Below are 16,221 nucleotides of genomic sequence, written 5' to 3'. Positions count from 1 at the left end.
CTTCCCTTAGCCACAGTATGGATGACGCTGCTTTTGGGGGGGCAGCTACTGAGACCATTCTACAAAATGGGGGCGTGTCACCCCTGTTTTGTAGGCAAAGGATTTCCGAAAGTCCACCCGAGTAAGCACTAAGGGGGTCATTCAGATCTGATCGCTATGGTGAGAATTTTGCAGTCCTGCGATCAGATAGTCGCCGCCTACAGTGGGTTTTCGTTGTGCAATTGAGTGACCGCATGTGTAACAGAGCTGCTAAAAATCAGTTTGTGCAGTCTCTGCTCAGCCCAGGAGTTACTCAGTCGCTGCGATCACTTCAGTCTGTTCAGGACCGGAATTGACGTCAGACATCCTCCCTTCAAACGCTTGGACACGCCTGCGTTTTTCCAGACACTCCCTGAAAACGGTTATCATATTTTTAATGATAATAATTAGAAAGTCACACATCTTAAGAATATTTTTTGATTTATTCTCTATAGTTTGCATTTACTGAGTGATCCCAGAATTGTGAGGTAATCAAACATAAGAGATTGTTACACCAGACTCCGTCCTCCAGTCCCTGCTTTTATTTAGTGCTCTGTGTGATATATATTACTAATCACCATTGCAGTCCTCAGGCCGTGGTATCCGCTTAGAGCACAAAGACCATCTTGCCGGTGGCTCCGCTACTCTCTATGATGTCCTCATGGGCCTGTGGGGCTTTCTCCAGGGGATACTCAGGTCCAATCAGTGGATTCAGCCAGCCAGCCTCCATGCCCCCAATCAGCGCTGCCCCGGCCTCCTTCCAGTCCTCCTAAAGCCAGAAATGTAATTGTCAAATCTTCACCATCATCTAACCAGCAATACATTCTCCACAGAATAACAATGACCATGTAGATACTACATTATAGTTCTCCATCCACTCATGTGTCCACTCAGTGATCCCGCCCAAATCCCAAGTCACACAGTCTTCTTACCAGAGGATTAATGTATAGATAATGCATAGGAGCCGACTGACTGTACATAGCAAACAACTGGGCAAACCCATGCTGCACAGCAGGAGGGGGGGCTGATGTAACATGTGCAGAGAGAGTTAGATTTGGGTGGGGTGTGTTCAAACTGAAATCTAAATTGCTGTGTAAAAATAAAGCTGCCTAACATTTGGGGGCTACATGCAAAAGCAGCCAGTATTTACCCTGCATAGAAAACATATAAATGTATTTGCTCCCCTTGCATTGCAACATGAATTGTTCCAGATACAAAGGAAGGAAAATAAACATTTTCAGTAGAGGGCACTAGTTACTTTCATTACACCCGTGTCACTTTTTACCTTTATTCCACCTCTACTTTGTCTAAGGGCGTATCTGTTTCCAGATATCTAAAAAGATTTAAGTCCGGGGCTAAGTTTCGATAGACACCCCAAACAAGGCCAACACTAGCAATCACCTAGCAATGTGCACTAGGTCAGTCCCCACTTTAAAGTCTCCAGAGGTGGAAAACAGAAGCTTCAAAAACAGAGTAAACGGTTTCAGCATCCCACCTTGAAGTGAAGGATTACCAGACGACTGTTGTCCCAATGGAATTCTTACAGCTGTCAGGTCATGAAAACAACGCAGTCTCTTTTTTGAGACGGGCAGAAAGATAGCACCCTAGTGTACTTTTAGAACTTTTAATGCACAAAGCTGACACCTTGGGTTTGGACCCTGGATATTTCACACCAAAAACATAAATATATATTCAGCAGCCATTAAATTACCAACTAATGCTATAAAGAACAAATACTCAAACCAGACACTTCACACATATATAAAAATACTAGGTGATTCATCACGCCCTACGGGCGCTCTTCACACCGTCGTTAGGGGCTACGCCCCGTTAACCTCTGCACGCCTTTGAACATACGCAGGGCGGTAGATAACAGAATCAGAAACGCAGGGCAGTATAGAGGGCATACGGAAATGGTGTCCGGTTGAGATAAGATAGAGAGGCGTAGGGGGAGAGAAAGGGAATGTACAGAAACGCTGTGCGATCGGTAAAGGATAGGGAGAGGCAGGGTGGTAGGGAGAGGATAAAGAGAGGGAAGGTGTTAGACAGAAAATATCGTTGCAAGGGGCTACGATCCATTATCCCCTGCACGGGCTTCAGCTGTGCTAGAATTGTTATTATATGGAGTATTACCTGTTATTTTTTTATGGCAGTGGGTAAATATTGTAAGGGGGGAGGGCGTGCAATTGTCAAGGGGGTGTAGGCCTTTGTGAGGGCGTGCAGAGTGGCCGCAGGGCACAATGAATAACATAGTGTAGAGTGTAGTATATATTGCTAGTGTCTGCATTATGAAGTAGCAGATGAGTAACAGCAATGCACTGTAAATAAGATACCAAGGTGCTGTGGCCACAGGTAGCAGAGCCGCTATACACACAATGGCCACAGGTAGCAGAGCCGCTTATACACACAGTGGCCACAGGTAGCAGAGCCGCTTATACACACAATACCCACAGGGGGCAGAGCCGCTTATACACACAGTGGCCACAGGGGGCAGAGCCGCTTATACACACAGTGGCCACAGGTAGCAGAGCCGCTTATACACACAATACCCACAGGGGGCAGAGGCGCTTATACACACAGTGCCCACAGATAGCAGAGCCGCTTATACACACAATACCCACAGGTAGCAGAACCGCTTATACACACAATACCCACAGGTAGCAGAACCGCTTATACACACAATACCCACAGGTAGCAGAACCGCTTATACACACAATACCCACAGGGGGCAGAGGCGCTTATACACACAATACCCACAGGGGGCAGAGGCGCTTATACACACAGTGCCCACAGATAGCAGAGCCGCTTATACACACAATACCCACAGGTAGCAGAACCGCTTATACACACAATACCCACAGGTATCAGAACCGCTTATACACACAATACCCACAGAGGGCAGAGGCGCTTATACACACAGTGCCCACAGGTAGCAGAGCCGCTTATACACACAATACCCACAGGGGGCAGAGGCGCTTATACACACAGTGTCCACAGGTAGCAGAGGGGCTTATACACACAGTGGCCACAGGTAGCAGAGGCGCTTATACACACAATAGCCACAGGTAGCAGAGCCGCTTATACACACAATAGCCACAGGTAGCAGAGCCGCTTATACACACAATACCCACAGGTAGCAGAGGCGCTTATACCCACAGTGGCCACAGGTAGCAGAGCCGCTTATACACACAATACCCACAGGTAGCAGAACCGCTTATACACACAATGGCCACAGGTAGCAGAGCCGCTTATACACACAGTGGCTACAGGTAGCAGAGCCGCTTATACACACAATACCCACAGGGGGCAGAGGCGCTTATACACACAGTGCCCACAGATAGCAGAGCCGCTTATACACACAATACCCACAGGTAGCAGAACCGCTTATACACACAATACCCACAGGTAGCAGAACCGCTTATACACACAATACCCACAGGGGGCAGAGGCGCTTATACACACAGTGCCCACAGCTAGCAGAGCCGCTTACACACACAATACCCACAGGGGGCAGAGGCGCTTATACACACAGTGCCCACAGGTAGCAGAGGGGCTTATACACACAGTGGCCACAGGTAGCAGAGGCGCTTATACACACAATACCCACAGGTAGCAGAGCCGCTTATACACACAATGGTCACAGGTAGCAGAGCCGCTTATACACACAATACCCACAGGTAGCAGAGGCGCTTATACCCAAAGTGGCCACAGGTAGCAGAGCCGCTTATACACACAATGCCCACAGGTAGCAGAGCCGCTTATACACACAATACCCACAGGTAGCAGAACCGCTTATACACACAATACCCACAGGTAGCAGAGCCGCTTATACACACATACCCACAGGTAGCAGAACCGCTTATACACACAATACCCACAGGGGGCAGAGGCGCTTATACACATAGTGCCCACAGGTAGCAGAGGGGCTTATACACACAATGGGCACAGGTAGCAGAGCCACATGTACACACATTACCCACAGGTAGCAGAACCGCTTATACACACAATACCCCCATGTAGCAGAGGCGCTTATACACAGTGCTTACAGGTAGCAGAGGTGCTTATACACACAATGGGCACAGGTAGCAGAGCCACGTGTACACACAATACCCACAGGTAGCAGAGCGGCGTATACACACAATACCCACAGGTAGCAAAGCCGCTTATACACACAGTGCCCACAGGTAGCAGAGCCGCTTATACACACAGTGTGCACAGGTAGCAGCGCCACTTATACACAATGGGCACAGGTAGCAATGTTGCTTATACACATAATGGCCACAGTATTAGTGTTTCTATTTAATCCAATGTCCATTGGTAGCAACTATACTCACAAAAGTTTGGGGGGTTTGGAAAGGGGGTGGGTTCAGTGAGGTTCCTATCCGTGCGGCTGATCAGCCCGATTCAGGGAATCACTTGTAGCGGCTGCGGATGGTGATCCGAGGTGCTACGTGTGGTGGAGGGTTGGGTGTGGGAGGGGGTCCAGAGGTGTTGTGGGTGGCGGAGGGGTGGGTGCAGGGGCACGGATGGCGTAAAGGGTGCAGAGGTCCTGTGGGTGGGGGAGGGGGAGGTGTAGAGGGGGCGCGGATGGGGAGTGTAGTTGCTGTTGGTGGGGGAGGGGTGGGTACGGGGGACTGTGGATGAAGGAGGGGGTATGGAGGTGTGGAGGTGTGTGGGAGGGGCGCTGTAGGGGTGTGCGTTTGGAGGTGCAGGGGGGGTGAGCTTAGGTGATGGGTTTCAGAAGTGCTGTGGGTGGGGGAGGTGTGGGATGGCACGGATGGGGCATGTAGATGTTGTGGCTGGGGGAGGGGTGGATGCGGGGGAGCTGTGGATGGGGGAGGGAGTCCGGAGGTGGTTCAGGTGGTGGTACAGAGGTGTTGCGGGTGTGGGAGGTCCGCAGATGTGGAGGGTGTCTGTAGATAATGCGGGCGGGTAGGTGCTGTGGTTGTGGGAGTGGTGGGGGTGTTGCGGGTGGGGTACGTGATCTGGATGGGGTAGGTGATGTGGATGTGCGGTAGCCAGGGGAGGGGCGGGTGCGGGGATGGCACGGATGGGGGAGGGGGGTCCGTGGGCGCTGTGGATGAGTGAGTGGTGGGTGCGGGGTTACGGCGGTTGTGGTGGGCCAGGTGTGCTGCTGCTGCGGTGGGTGGGGGAGGGTGCCGGTGCAGGGATACCGCAGTTGGGGTAGGGAGGTTGGTGCAGCAGCAGCGGGTAGTGGAGGGGCAGGGGAGGGGGTACGGCGGTGGGGAAGGGGCGGGTGCGAGGATGCTGCGGGTGGGGTGGGGGTGTGTGTGAGGGGGTGTGGATGGGGTCTGTAGATGCTGCTGGTGGTGGAGGGGCAGGTGCAGGAGGCTGTGGATGAAGGAGGGGGTCTGGAGGTGCTGTGTGTGGGGGAGGGGCGATGTAGGGGGAGGTGGGGTTGCAGAGGGGGAGGTTGGGTGATGGTTTGTAGAAGTGCTGGGGGTGGGGGAAGTGTCTGTAGATGATGAGGGTGGGGCAGGGGACGGAGGTGCTGTGGGTGGGGGAGTGGTGGCTGTGGGGGTGTGGCGGTGGTCCGGATGTGCCGCGGGCAGGGGAGAGGCAGGTGCGGGGATGGAGTGGATGGGGGAGGGGATCAGAGGGCGCTGTGGGTGGGTGAGGGGCTGGTGTGGAGTTAACGCAGTTGGGGAGGGTCGGCTGTGGTGGTGTTGCGGGTGGTGGAGAAGCAGGTGCGTGGGTGTTGGGGAGGGGCGGGTGCAGGGGTGCTGTGGGTGGGGGGAGGGGGCCATTTGGCGGGGTGGTGCGGTTGGGTGGGAGGTGGGTGTGAGGGTGCCACGGTTGCGGGGGCGGGTGGTGCTGCAGGAAGGGGTGGGGTGCGGGAGCAGGGGTCCTGTGCGTAGGGGAGGGGCGGGGTGCCATGGGTGGAGGGTTGGGAGCAGGGGTGATATGGGTGTGGGAGGGGTTGTGGGAGAAGCTGGTGTGGGGGAGGGGGGGGGCTGCGGGTGGGAGTGTGGTGCCATGGGTGTGGGGACAGGTGTGGGGGGCAGGGACGGGTGCAGTAGTGCTGCGGTTGGGGTGTGGGAATCGGCTGTGGGGGTTTCCGAGGGTTGGTGGGGGAGGGGGTGCGGGAGCAGGGGTGTTGCGGATGGGGGAGCGGCGGGTGCAGGAGGGGCAGATGCGGTGGTGGTGCGGGTGGGGTGGAGGGGTGTAGCGGGGGAGAGGTGGGTATAGGGGTGGAGTGGTGGAGGGGCGGGGGTGGCGCGGGTGGGGGAGGGGGCAGTTTGCCGGGGTGGTGCGGTTGGGGGTGGGTGGGTGTGAGGGTGTTATGGTTGCAGGGGCGGATGGGGGGGGTGCTGCAGGTAGGGGAGGGGAGGGGTGGGGGTGCGGGAGCAGGGGTGCTGTGCGTAGTGAAGGGTCGGGGTGCCATGGGTGGGGAGTTGGGAGCAGGGGTGATGTGGGTTTGGGAGGGTTGGGGGGGCTGTGGGAGAAGCTGGTGTGGAGAGGGGGGGGGGGGGGTTCTGGGCGTGGTGCGTTGTGCCATGGGTGGTGGACAGGTGTGTGGGTGCAGTAGCGGGTGCAGTGGTGGTGCGGATGGGGGGTGGAAGGCGGCTGCGGGGGTTCCGAGGGTTGGGGGTGTGGCGTGGGTGGGGGAGGGGGTGCAGGAGCAGGGGTGTTGCGTATGGGGGAGGGGTGGGTGCAGGAGGGGCAGATGCGGTGGTGGTGCGGGTGGAGTGGAGGATGCAGGGGTGTAGCGGGGGGAAAGGTGGGTATGGGGGTGGAGTGGGGGGTGCCACGGGTGGGGGAGGGGGCGGTTTACCGGTGTGGTGCATTTGGGGGGGGGGTGGGCTTGAGGGTGCCACGGTTGCAGGGGCAGGTGCTACAGGGTAGGGGAGGGGTGGGGGCTCGGGAGCAGGGGTGCTGTGCGTAGGAGAGGGGCGGGGGTGCCATGGGCGGGGGGTTGGGAGCAGGGGTGATGCGGGCGTGGGAGGGCTGTGGGAGAAGCTGGTGTGGGAGTGCCGTGGATGGGGGAGGGGGGGTGCTGGGGGTGGGGGGACAGGTGCGGAGGGGGGGCAGGGGCTGGAGCAGTGGTGGTGCAGTTGGGTGGTGGGAGGCAGCTGCTGGGGTTCCGAGGCTTGGGGCGGAGGTGCGGGTGGGGGAGGTGTGGGTGCAGGAGGGGCAGATGCGGTGGTGGTGCGGGTTGGGTGAAGGGTGCAGCAGGGGGGAGAGGTGGGTATGGAGAAGGGGCAGGGTTGCAGTGGGTGGGGGAGGGGCGGGGGGTGCTGCAGGTGTGGGAGCTATGGGTGGGGGCGTGAGTGCCGCGGGTGGGAGCGGATGTGGGGGATGCGTTGGGTGCCGCAGGGGGGGCAGCGTGTGTTGGTGCTGTGGGTGGGGGAGGGGCAGAGTGCCACGGGTGGTGCGGGAGTTGGTGCTGTGGGTGGGGGAGGAGGTGGAGTGCCACGGGTGGTGGGTGGATGCGGTGGGTGACGTGGGTGTTGGTGCTGCGGGTGGGGGAGAGGGTGGGTATGGGGGAGGGGCAGGGTTGCAGCGGGTGGGGGAGGGGCGGGGGGTGCTGCAGGTGTTGGAGCTACGGGTGGGGGCGGGAGTGCCGCGGGTAGGAGCGGATGTGGGGGATGCGTTGGGTGCCGCAGGGGGGGCAGTGGGTGTTGGTGCTGTGGGTGGGGAAGGGGGCAGAGTGCCACGGGTGGTGCGGGTGTTGGTGCTGCGGGTGGGGGAGGGGGTGGAGTGCCACGGGAGGTGGGTGGATGCGGTGGGTGCCGCGGGTAGGTGGCGCGGGTGTTGGTGCTGCGGGTGGGGGAGAGGGTTGGAGTACCGCGGGTGGGGGGCGAATGCGGTTGGTTGCCGCGGGTGTTGGTGCTACGGGTGGGGGAGGGGGCGGGAGTTCCGCGGGTTGGTGTCGCGGATGTTTGTGCTCTGGGTGGGGGAGGGGATGGGAGTGCCGTGGGTGGTGGGTGGATGCGGCGGGTGTTTGTGCTACGGGTGGGGGAGGGGGCGGGAGCAGTGGCGCCACAACGTGGGTGCGGCCCACACCCGGGTGTTACCCTCTGAGGGGTGACACCAAAGTGCCGGCTCCTGTCACAGTGCAGAAGCCAGCACTGCAGATTCAGCAGTGTCCGGATGAAGGCCGTATACCCCGACCCACTGTGAACCGAAAACGGGGGTCGGACGCGAAGCCACGCCCCCTTCCGCGAAGCCACGCCCCTTTTCACCCGCGACCGCATCGGGTGTTATAAAAGTAAGTGATGGGTGGTTGCTGCGGATGTTGGTGCTGCGGGAGGGGGGCAGATGCGGGTGGTTGCCGCAGGTGGGACGAGAGCAGCTGTCAGTGTCAGCATGTCCCCCTGAACTCTGCAGCAGCCGCTAGTATGTGAGGCGGGTAGTGTGAGTTCCGCTCAGTCAGCGGCTGCGATGTCACCAGAGAGAGTGTACGGGGAGAAGGGAGACAGGGGACTGGGCGGAGATGGGGAGGGGACTGGGCGGAGAGAGGGAGGGGACTGTTCCTGGCCAGATCTGGGCCTGTGACTCCGCCCAGCGTTACGGGCACAGAGTCACAGACTTGGGCAAATATATAGGAGATATTTATACATAACCATTTAAATAAGCATATGGCTGATGGCTGCACAGTTAGGTCCATATATATTTGGACAATGACACAATTCTTATTTTACCTGTTTACCAAAACATATTCAAGTTAAACTTATATAATGACTATGGTTTTAAAGTGTAGACTGACAGCTTTAATTTGATGACTGGATATCCACGGAACACAAAAGTGGTGGATGATCGCAGGATCCTTTCCATGGTATAGAAAAAAAAACCTTCACAACATCCAGCCAAGCGAAAAAAACTCTCCAGGAGGTGGGCATAGCATAAGCCAAGTCTATCATAGTCTATAACAAAGGAAAACGTTCATGACATCAAACAGAGATGGTCCACCACAAGGTTCAAACCAGTAATAGGCCTCAAGAATAGAAGGCCAAATTAGACATCCAAAAAACGTTGTCATTTGTATAGGATTCCAACATGTTCCTTAAGAAAATCTTCAGTTTAGAGCAGTTGCCTCAAAATGTATTGTTGTGCCCGATAGATGTTGTGTCATTGTACACAAGTATACCCCAAAGGAAGGGGTTGAACAGCGTCAGATCCTTTATTGATAGATCAGCAGACTACAAGGGTCCCAAAGTTGAGTTCTTCATTGAACTGTTGGAAAAGACATTAGTAGATAACTACTTTTTGTTTGATGATAAATTCTTTGTACAGAAGAGGGGATTGAGCAATGGGGTCCCACGTGACCCCCTGGTTTGCAAACATTTTCATGTTTCAAGTTGAAAAGGAGGTATTCTACAACAACCCTGACTTCTGGCCTTATACACGCTCATTTAGCTGCTCTATAGATGACATCTTTGTGGTATGGTCTGGGACTGTGAACCAATTTGAAACAGCAATGTATGCCATTAATTTGATGCACCAGTCGATTAAATTCACCTACATCCACAACATGGAAGAGATCAGCTGTTTGGACGTATTGGTAAAGTGGAATGGCAGTAGTTTAAAGAAGGGACTCCCATAGTCTCAATTCCTCCGCAAACGCACAATTACCTGCGATGATGATTGTGCTGCAGCTGAAATTGACAGTATGTGTCAGAAATTCCTGGAAAGAGGGTATTTCTTTAAGACTTGGAGTGTGCCAAGAAAAAGGTGATGGATTGCCCCAGAGCACTGCTCACAGAGGTCAAGTCCAAAGAAAATACTACGGGCCAAATGTAATAGAGTGAGTTTCAGAAAGTGAGAGATTTGGTAATGTTTTTCAGGGTTTTTTTTAAAGTGGCAATCATTTACACTGCAAAACCAGGTTGATCTTGCTGTGTAAATGATTGTCACTTTAAAAAAAACCTTACCAAATATCTAACTTTTTGAAACTCTTACTCTATTACATTTGGCCCCAAGACTGTTCCCTTTATTACAAACTTTAATACCGCCAGTAAATTTGTCAGCACAACGACTAGAAAATAGGATTTTGGTTACCTACCGGTAAATCCTTTTCTCGTAGTCCGTAGAGGATGCTGGGGTCCACATTAGTACCATGGGTATAGCTGGGTCCACCAGGAGCCACTGGCACTTTAAGAGTTTGAGAGTGTGGGCTGGCTCCTCCCTCTATGCCCCTCCTACCAGACTCAGTCTAGAAACTGTGCTCGAGGAGACGGACATCTTTGAAGAGAAGGATTTAACACAGATAGTGGCGAGATTCATACCAGCTCACACATAATACAAGGCACATCAAGCTAAGCCTGAAAAACTCAGCAACTGCTGAAACATTACTTACCAAGTAACAATGCAGTATGTAACCAAAACAAAGTTGTACTGAAACAGATAACGATTGCAGGAAAACGAAGCGCTGGGCGGGCGCCCGACATCCTCTACGGACTGCGAGAAAAGGATTTACCGGTAGGTAACCAAAATCCTATTTTCTCTTACGTCCTAGAGGATGCTGGGGTCCACATTAGTACCATGGGGATTTACCAAAGCTCCCAGAACGGGAGGGAGAGCGCGGAGGCTTCTGCAGAACTGATTGACTGAACTTCAGGCCCTCAGAGGCCAAAGTATCGAACTTGTAGAACTTGGCAAACGTGTTCGACCCAGACCAAGTTACTGCTCGGCAAAGTTGTAACGCCGAGACACCCCGGGCAGCCGCCCAGGAAGACCCCACCTTACGAGTAGAGTGGGCCTTAACAGACGTAGGACACGGCAATCCTGCCGTAGAATAAGCGTGCTGGATAGTGAACCTGATCCAGCGAGAAATAGTCTGCTTAGAAGCAGGACACCCAATTTTCTTGGGATCATACAGGACAAACAGAGAGTCCGATTTTCTGTGACGAGCAGTCCTCTTTACATAGATTTTCAGAGCCCTGACAACATCCAAGGACTTTGAAGAAATTGAGGAGTCAGTAGCCACTGGCACCACAATAGGTTGGTTGATATGAAATGCCGACACAACCTTCTGAAGAAACTGCTGACGTGTCCGGAGCTCAGCTCGATCTTCATGGAAGATCAAGTATGGGCTTTTACAGGACAAAGCCCCCAACTCCGACACACGTCTAGCAGAAGCTAAAGCCAACAAAGTGACAGCCTTCCACGTAAGAAATTTGACCTCAACCTCCTGTAGAGGTTCAAACCAGTCAGATTGGAGAAACTGCAACACCAAGTTAAGATCCCATGGCGCCGTAGGCGGTACAAAGGGAGGTTGGATGTGCAGAACTCCCTTCAAAAAAGTCTGAACCTCAGGGAGGGAAGCCAACTGTTTCTGGAATAAAATGGATAGGGCCGAAATTTGGACTTTTATGGATCCTAACCTCAGGCCCATATCCACACCTGTTTGCAGGAAGAGGAGAAAATGTCCCAGTTGAAACTCCACCGCAGGAAACTTCTTGGATTCATACCAAGATACATATTTTTTCCAAATACGATGGTAATGTTTTGACGTTACTCCTTTCCTAGCCTGTATCAGGGTAGGAATAACCTTGTTCGGAATATCCTTCCGAGCTAGTATCTGGCGTTCAACCTCCATGCCGTCAAACATAGCCGTGGTAAGTCTTGATAGGCGAACGGCCCCTGCTACAGCAGGTCCTCCCGAAGAGGAAGAGGCCTCGGTTCTTCTAGCAGTAGATCCAGAAGATCCGCGTACCAAGCCCTTCTTGGCCAGTCCGGAGCAATGAGGATTGCCTGAACTCTTGTTCTCCTTATGAGTTTGAGAACTCTTGGAATGAGTGGAAGTGGAGGAAACACGTACACCGACTGGAACACCCACGGAGTCACTAGGGCGTCCACCGCCACTGCTTGCGGGTCCCTCGACCTGGAACAATACCGCCGAAGCTTCTTGTTGAGACGAGAGGCCATCATGTCAATTTGGGGCATCCCCCAAAGATCTGTTACCTCCTTGAACACCTCCGGATGGAGACCCCACTCCCTTGGATGGAGATCGTGTCTGCTGAGGAAGTCCGCTTCCCAGTTGTCTACTCCCGGAATGAAGATTGCTGACAGCGCCAACGCGTGTTTTTCTGCCCAGAGGATGATTCTTGTTACCTCTGACATTGCAGCTCTGCTCTTCGTTCCGCTCTGTCAGTTTATGTAAGCCACTGTTGTCACATTGTCCGACTGCACTTGAATGGCCCGATTTCTCAGAAGATGGGCCGCTTGGAGAAGACCGTTGTAGACGGCTTTTAGTTCCAGAATGTTTATCGGCAGGCCGGCTTCCAGACTTGACCACCTTCCTTGGAAGGTTTCTCCTTGAGTGAATGCGCCCCAGCGACGGAGACTTGCATCCATGGTTAGAAGGATCCAGTCCTGAATCCTGAACCTACGGCCCTCCAGAAGGTGAGGTAATTGCAGCCACCAGAGGAGTGAAATCCTGGCCTTCGGCGACAGACTTATTCTCTGGTGCATGTGTAGATGGGATCCCGACCACTTGTCCAGGAGATCCAGTTGGAAGGACCGAGCGTGAAACCTCCCGTACTGCAGAGCTTCGTAAGAGGCCACCATCTTTCCCAGAAGGAGAATGCACTGATGAACCGACACCCGGGTTGGCTTCAGGACATCCCGCACCATTGTTTGAATCACCAATGCTTTTTCCTCCGGAAGAAACACCCTCTGCACTTCCGTGTCGAGGATCATTCCCAGAAAGGACAACCTCCTGGTTGGTTCCAAATGTGATTTTGGAAGATTCAGGATCCAACCATGTTCCCTGAGAAGCTGGGTCGTGAGAGCTATGGGCCGTAACAGCTTCTCCTTGGACGATGCTTTTAACAGCAGATCGTCCAGATATGGAATTATGTTCACCCCCTGCATGCGGAGGAGAATCATCATCTCCGCCATCACCTAGGTAAAAACCCTCGGTGCTGTGGAGAGGACGAATGGCAGGGCCTGGAACTGGAAATGACAGTCCAACAATGCGAAGCGGAGATAAGCCTGATGCGGCAGCCAAATCGGAATGTGGAGGTACGCATCCTTGATATCCAGGGATACCAGGAATTCCCCCTCTTCCAGACCTGATATCACTGCCCTTAGAGACTCCATTTTGAACTTGAACTCCTTCAGAAAGGGGTTTAGCGATTTTAGGTTCAGAATGGGTCTGACCGAACCATCCGGTTTCGGTACCACGAAAAGGTTCGAATAGTAACCTTTGTTTTGCATATGAGGTGGTACTGGCACAACGACCTGTGCCTCCACCGGCTTCTTGCAGGACAGTCCTGTCTGCCAGCAGAGCTGGTAAGCCTGATTTAAAAAATCGGTGAGGAGGGAGATTTTGAAATTCCAAACTGTACTCCTGGGATACAATATCTTACACCCAGGGGTCCAGGCCGGATGACACCCAGACGTGACTGAAATGCCTGAGTCTCGCTCCCACCGGCCCCACCTCCGGGGCGTGCAGTCCACCGTCATGCGGAGGACTTTGGTGTACTTGAAGCAGGTTTCTGTGCAGGAGCAGGTTTCTTGGACTTGGGCCGACCTCCCCGAAAGAAGGTGTTGGACGGCTTGGCCTTTCTGGGCTTGGTAGTCTGAAAGGGCTGTGATGCAGTTGAAGAGAAGGGTTTCTTCAGAGCAGGTGTAGCTGAGGGAAGAAAAGGTGACTTACCCGCCGTAGCCGTGGATATCCACGCATCTAACGCATCCCCAAAGAGAGCCTGACCTGTGTAGGGTAGGGTCTCCACACTTCTCCTGGATTCCGCGTCGGCAGACCACTGGCACAACCACAGTCCTTGATGAGCTGATACAGACATGGAAGAAATTCCGGCAGCCATGGAACCCAGGTCCTTCATGGATTCTACCAGAAATCCTGCCGAATCCTGAATGTTACGTAAAAACAATTCAACATCACATTTCTCCATAGTATCCAAGTCTTCAAGTAACGTGCCTGACCACTTTACTATAGCTTTGGCAATCCAAGCACTGGCAATAGTGGGACGTAGGATTGCCCCAGAAGCCGTGTACATGGATTTGAGCGTATTATCAATTTTACGATCAGCCGGCTCTTTCAAGGCGGTAGATCCTGGAACATGTAAAACCACCTTTTTTGAGAGTCTGGATACTGACGCTTTCAAATATAGTATTTAATTCCTTTGACGCAGGGAAAGTTAGCGAGGCTTTCTTATGTTCAGTGAAGTAAGCCTCCTCAACCTGCTCGGGTGTTGTATCAGCAATATTCAACACATCCCTAATAGCCTCTATCATCAACTGCACCCCTTTAGCAAGAGATGCTGTCCCCCGCAACACATCCTCGTCACCGTCCTCAGTATCAGAATCGGTATCGATATCATCCTGCATGACCTGAGCAAGAGCACGTTTATGTGAATATACAGCGGGGAGCCCTGATGTACCAGAACTGGGCCAGACTGCCATAGAGTTCTGTAAAGCCTGAGTTGCAGATTCATTTTGTGCAACCCTATTTGAAATCTGAGAAATCATAGATTTGATAGAGGATAACCACTCAGGCTCCCTTGCTGGAATCTGTGCTAAACCAGTGTAATCCTGATTACATGGAATGGGATTATCCTGAGAGGACATAACCTCTGCAGCATATGACACAGAGTCCCTGAACATTGCTTAATGGAGACCACAGACACTCCACACACACACAGGGGAGGACAGAGTTTCACCCCCAAGAATGCCAAGAGAGACACAGAGATTGGAGCCAACCCACACACAGCGCTTTTAATTTAAAGGGAGACCCCCTACCAGCGCCGACTGTGCACCTTAATAGGTTACACAGTTATTTTGCAGCCTCTTCCCCCCCCCCTTCTACAACCCCCTGGTACCGTGAGAGATAACTGGTGTTGCTGTGGAGGGACTTGCTCTTCACTGACAGCGCTGTGCAGGCAGGAAAATGGCGCTGAACGCTGCTGGGTCCGCTCTGAGGAGAAGCTCCGCCCCCTTAAGGGCGCTGTCTTCCCGCTCTTCATAGGATTATACTGGCCTGAGGATTTATGCTGGCTGAGATCCCGGGACCCCGACAGGCTGTGTGACCAGTGTAGGGTGCAGGCGCTGGCTCAGGACGTAAGAGAAATAATTAATTGTCACTCCTATCCATAGTATCTAAGTCCTCTAGTAATGCGCCTGATCACTTTACTATGGCTTTAGAAATCCACGCACAAGCAACAGTGGGCCTTAAAGCCACGCCTGTAGCTGTGTATAGTGATTTGAGCGTAGTCTCAATCTTGCGGTCAGCCGGCTCTTTTAAGGCGGTTGAACCAGGGACAGGTAAAACCACCCTTTTAGACAATCTAGATACAGAAGCGTCTACTATAGGTGGGTTTTCCCACTTCTTTCTATCCTCTTCAGGGAAAGGGAAAGCAATGAGAATTCTTTTAGGGATCTGGAATTTCTTCTATGGGTTTTCCCAGGATTTTTCAAATAAAGAGTTTAACTCTTTAGAAGCAGGGAAGGTAAGCGAGGATTTCTTATTTTCGGTAAAATAAGATTCCTCTTCCTGCTCAGGTACCTTCTCAGAAATATGTAAAATATCCCTAATGGCTTCAATCATCAGCTGCACCCCTTTAGCAAGGGATGCATCTCCCCCCGTATATCCCCATCACCGTCTCCTGCATCAGTCGGTATCAGTGTCAACTTGCATTATCTGGGCAAGTGTACGTTTTTTCGGGTATGTAGGTGGGGTTTTAGAGGAAGTAGCGGGAGCTGAATACTTCAAACCCGTTACAGATTATTTCAAAAACTGCGTCTCTTTCTCAGTATGTGACATCCTTGTAGAAATCTGGGATATCATTCCCCTTAAAGAATCCATCCATGGGGGTTCAGATTCAGAAGGCTGGGAAAGCACATTGCAGTCCTGAGTACATGGAATAAACTCCTCAGGAGAAGATACACATTCTGCAGCACAGGATACAGAGTCTTTTGACATGGTAATGTGGATATAGACACACACACAACCACACACAGGAAAATGTAAGACACAGTTCCCCCCCCCGCAGAGTATCTTCAGAGAGTCACAGAGTATAAGGAGCCAGCCACACAGCGCCCCAGTAGGCAGTTATTATGATAAAAGCCCGGCGCTGACTAATTAACCTTAATAGGGTAACTAGTACTGTATTTACACTCCCCCCTGTCTATAACACCCTGGTACCGCAGAGGTATAGCTGGAGTCATCTGGAGGGCAGCGCTCCCTGTCAGCGTCTCTTTCTATGATCTGCAGGGAGA

At 53.0% G+C, this 16,221-nt stretch overlaps 1 protein-coding gene across 3 annotated transcripts in view; it reads right to left on the bottom strand.

Moving 5' to 3' along the window:
* Positions 1-442: 442 nt before the first annotated feature.
* The window catches only part of LOC134957294 (zeta-crystallin-like), a 75,111-nt gene continuing 59,332 nt past the window's right edge, over positions 443-16,221 (bottom strand). For 2 of the 3 annotated variants that reach the window (XM_063939073.1, XM_063939072.1), the window contains one exon: positions 443-787. In XM_063939073.1, the coding sequence (XP_063795143.1) occupies positions 626-787 (162 nt within the window). In that variant the 3' untranslated portion in view covers positions 443-625. The remainder of the gene's footprint in view (positions 788-16,221) is intronic. The other variant, XM_063939074.1, reaches the window with a different exon arrangement.

Source organism: Pseudophryne corroboree, chromosome 9 (assembly GCF_028390025.1).
Source record: "Pseudophryne corroboree isolate aPseCor3 chromosome 9, aPseCor3.hap2, whole genome shotgun sequence".
Classification (NCBI taxonomy): domain Eukaryota; kingdom Metazoa; phylum Chordata; class Amphibia; order Anura; family Myobatrachidae; genus Pseudophryne; species Pseudophryne corroboree.
This window is presented reverse-complemented; position numbering and strand designations above follow the sequence as displayed.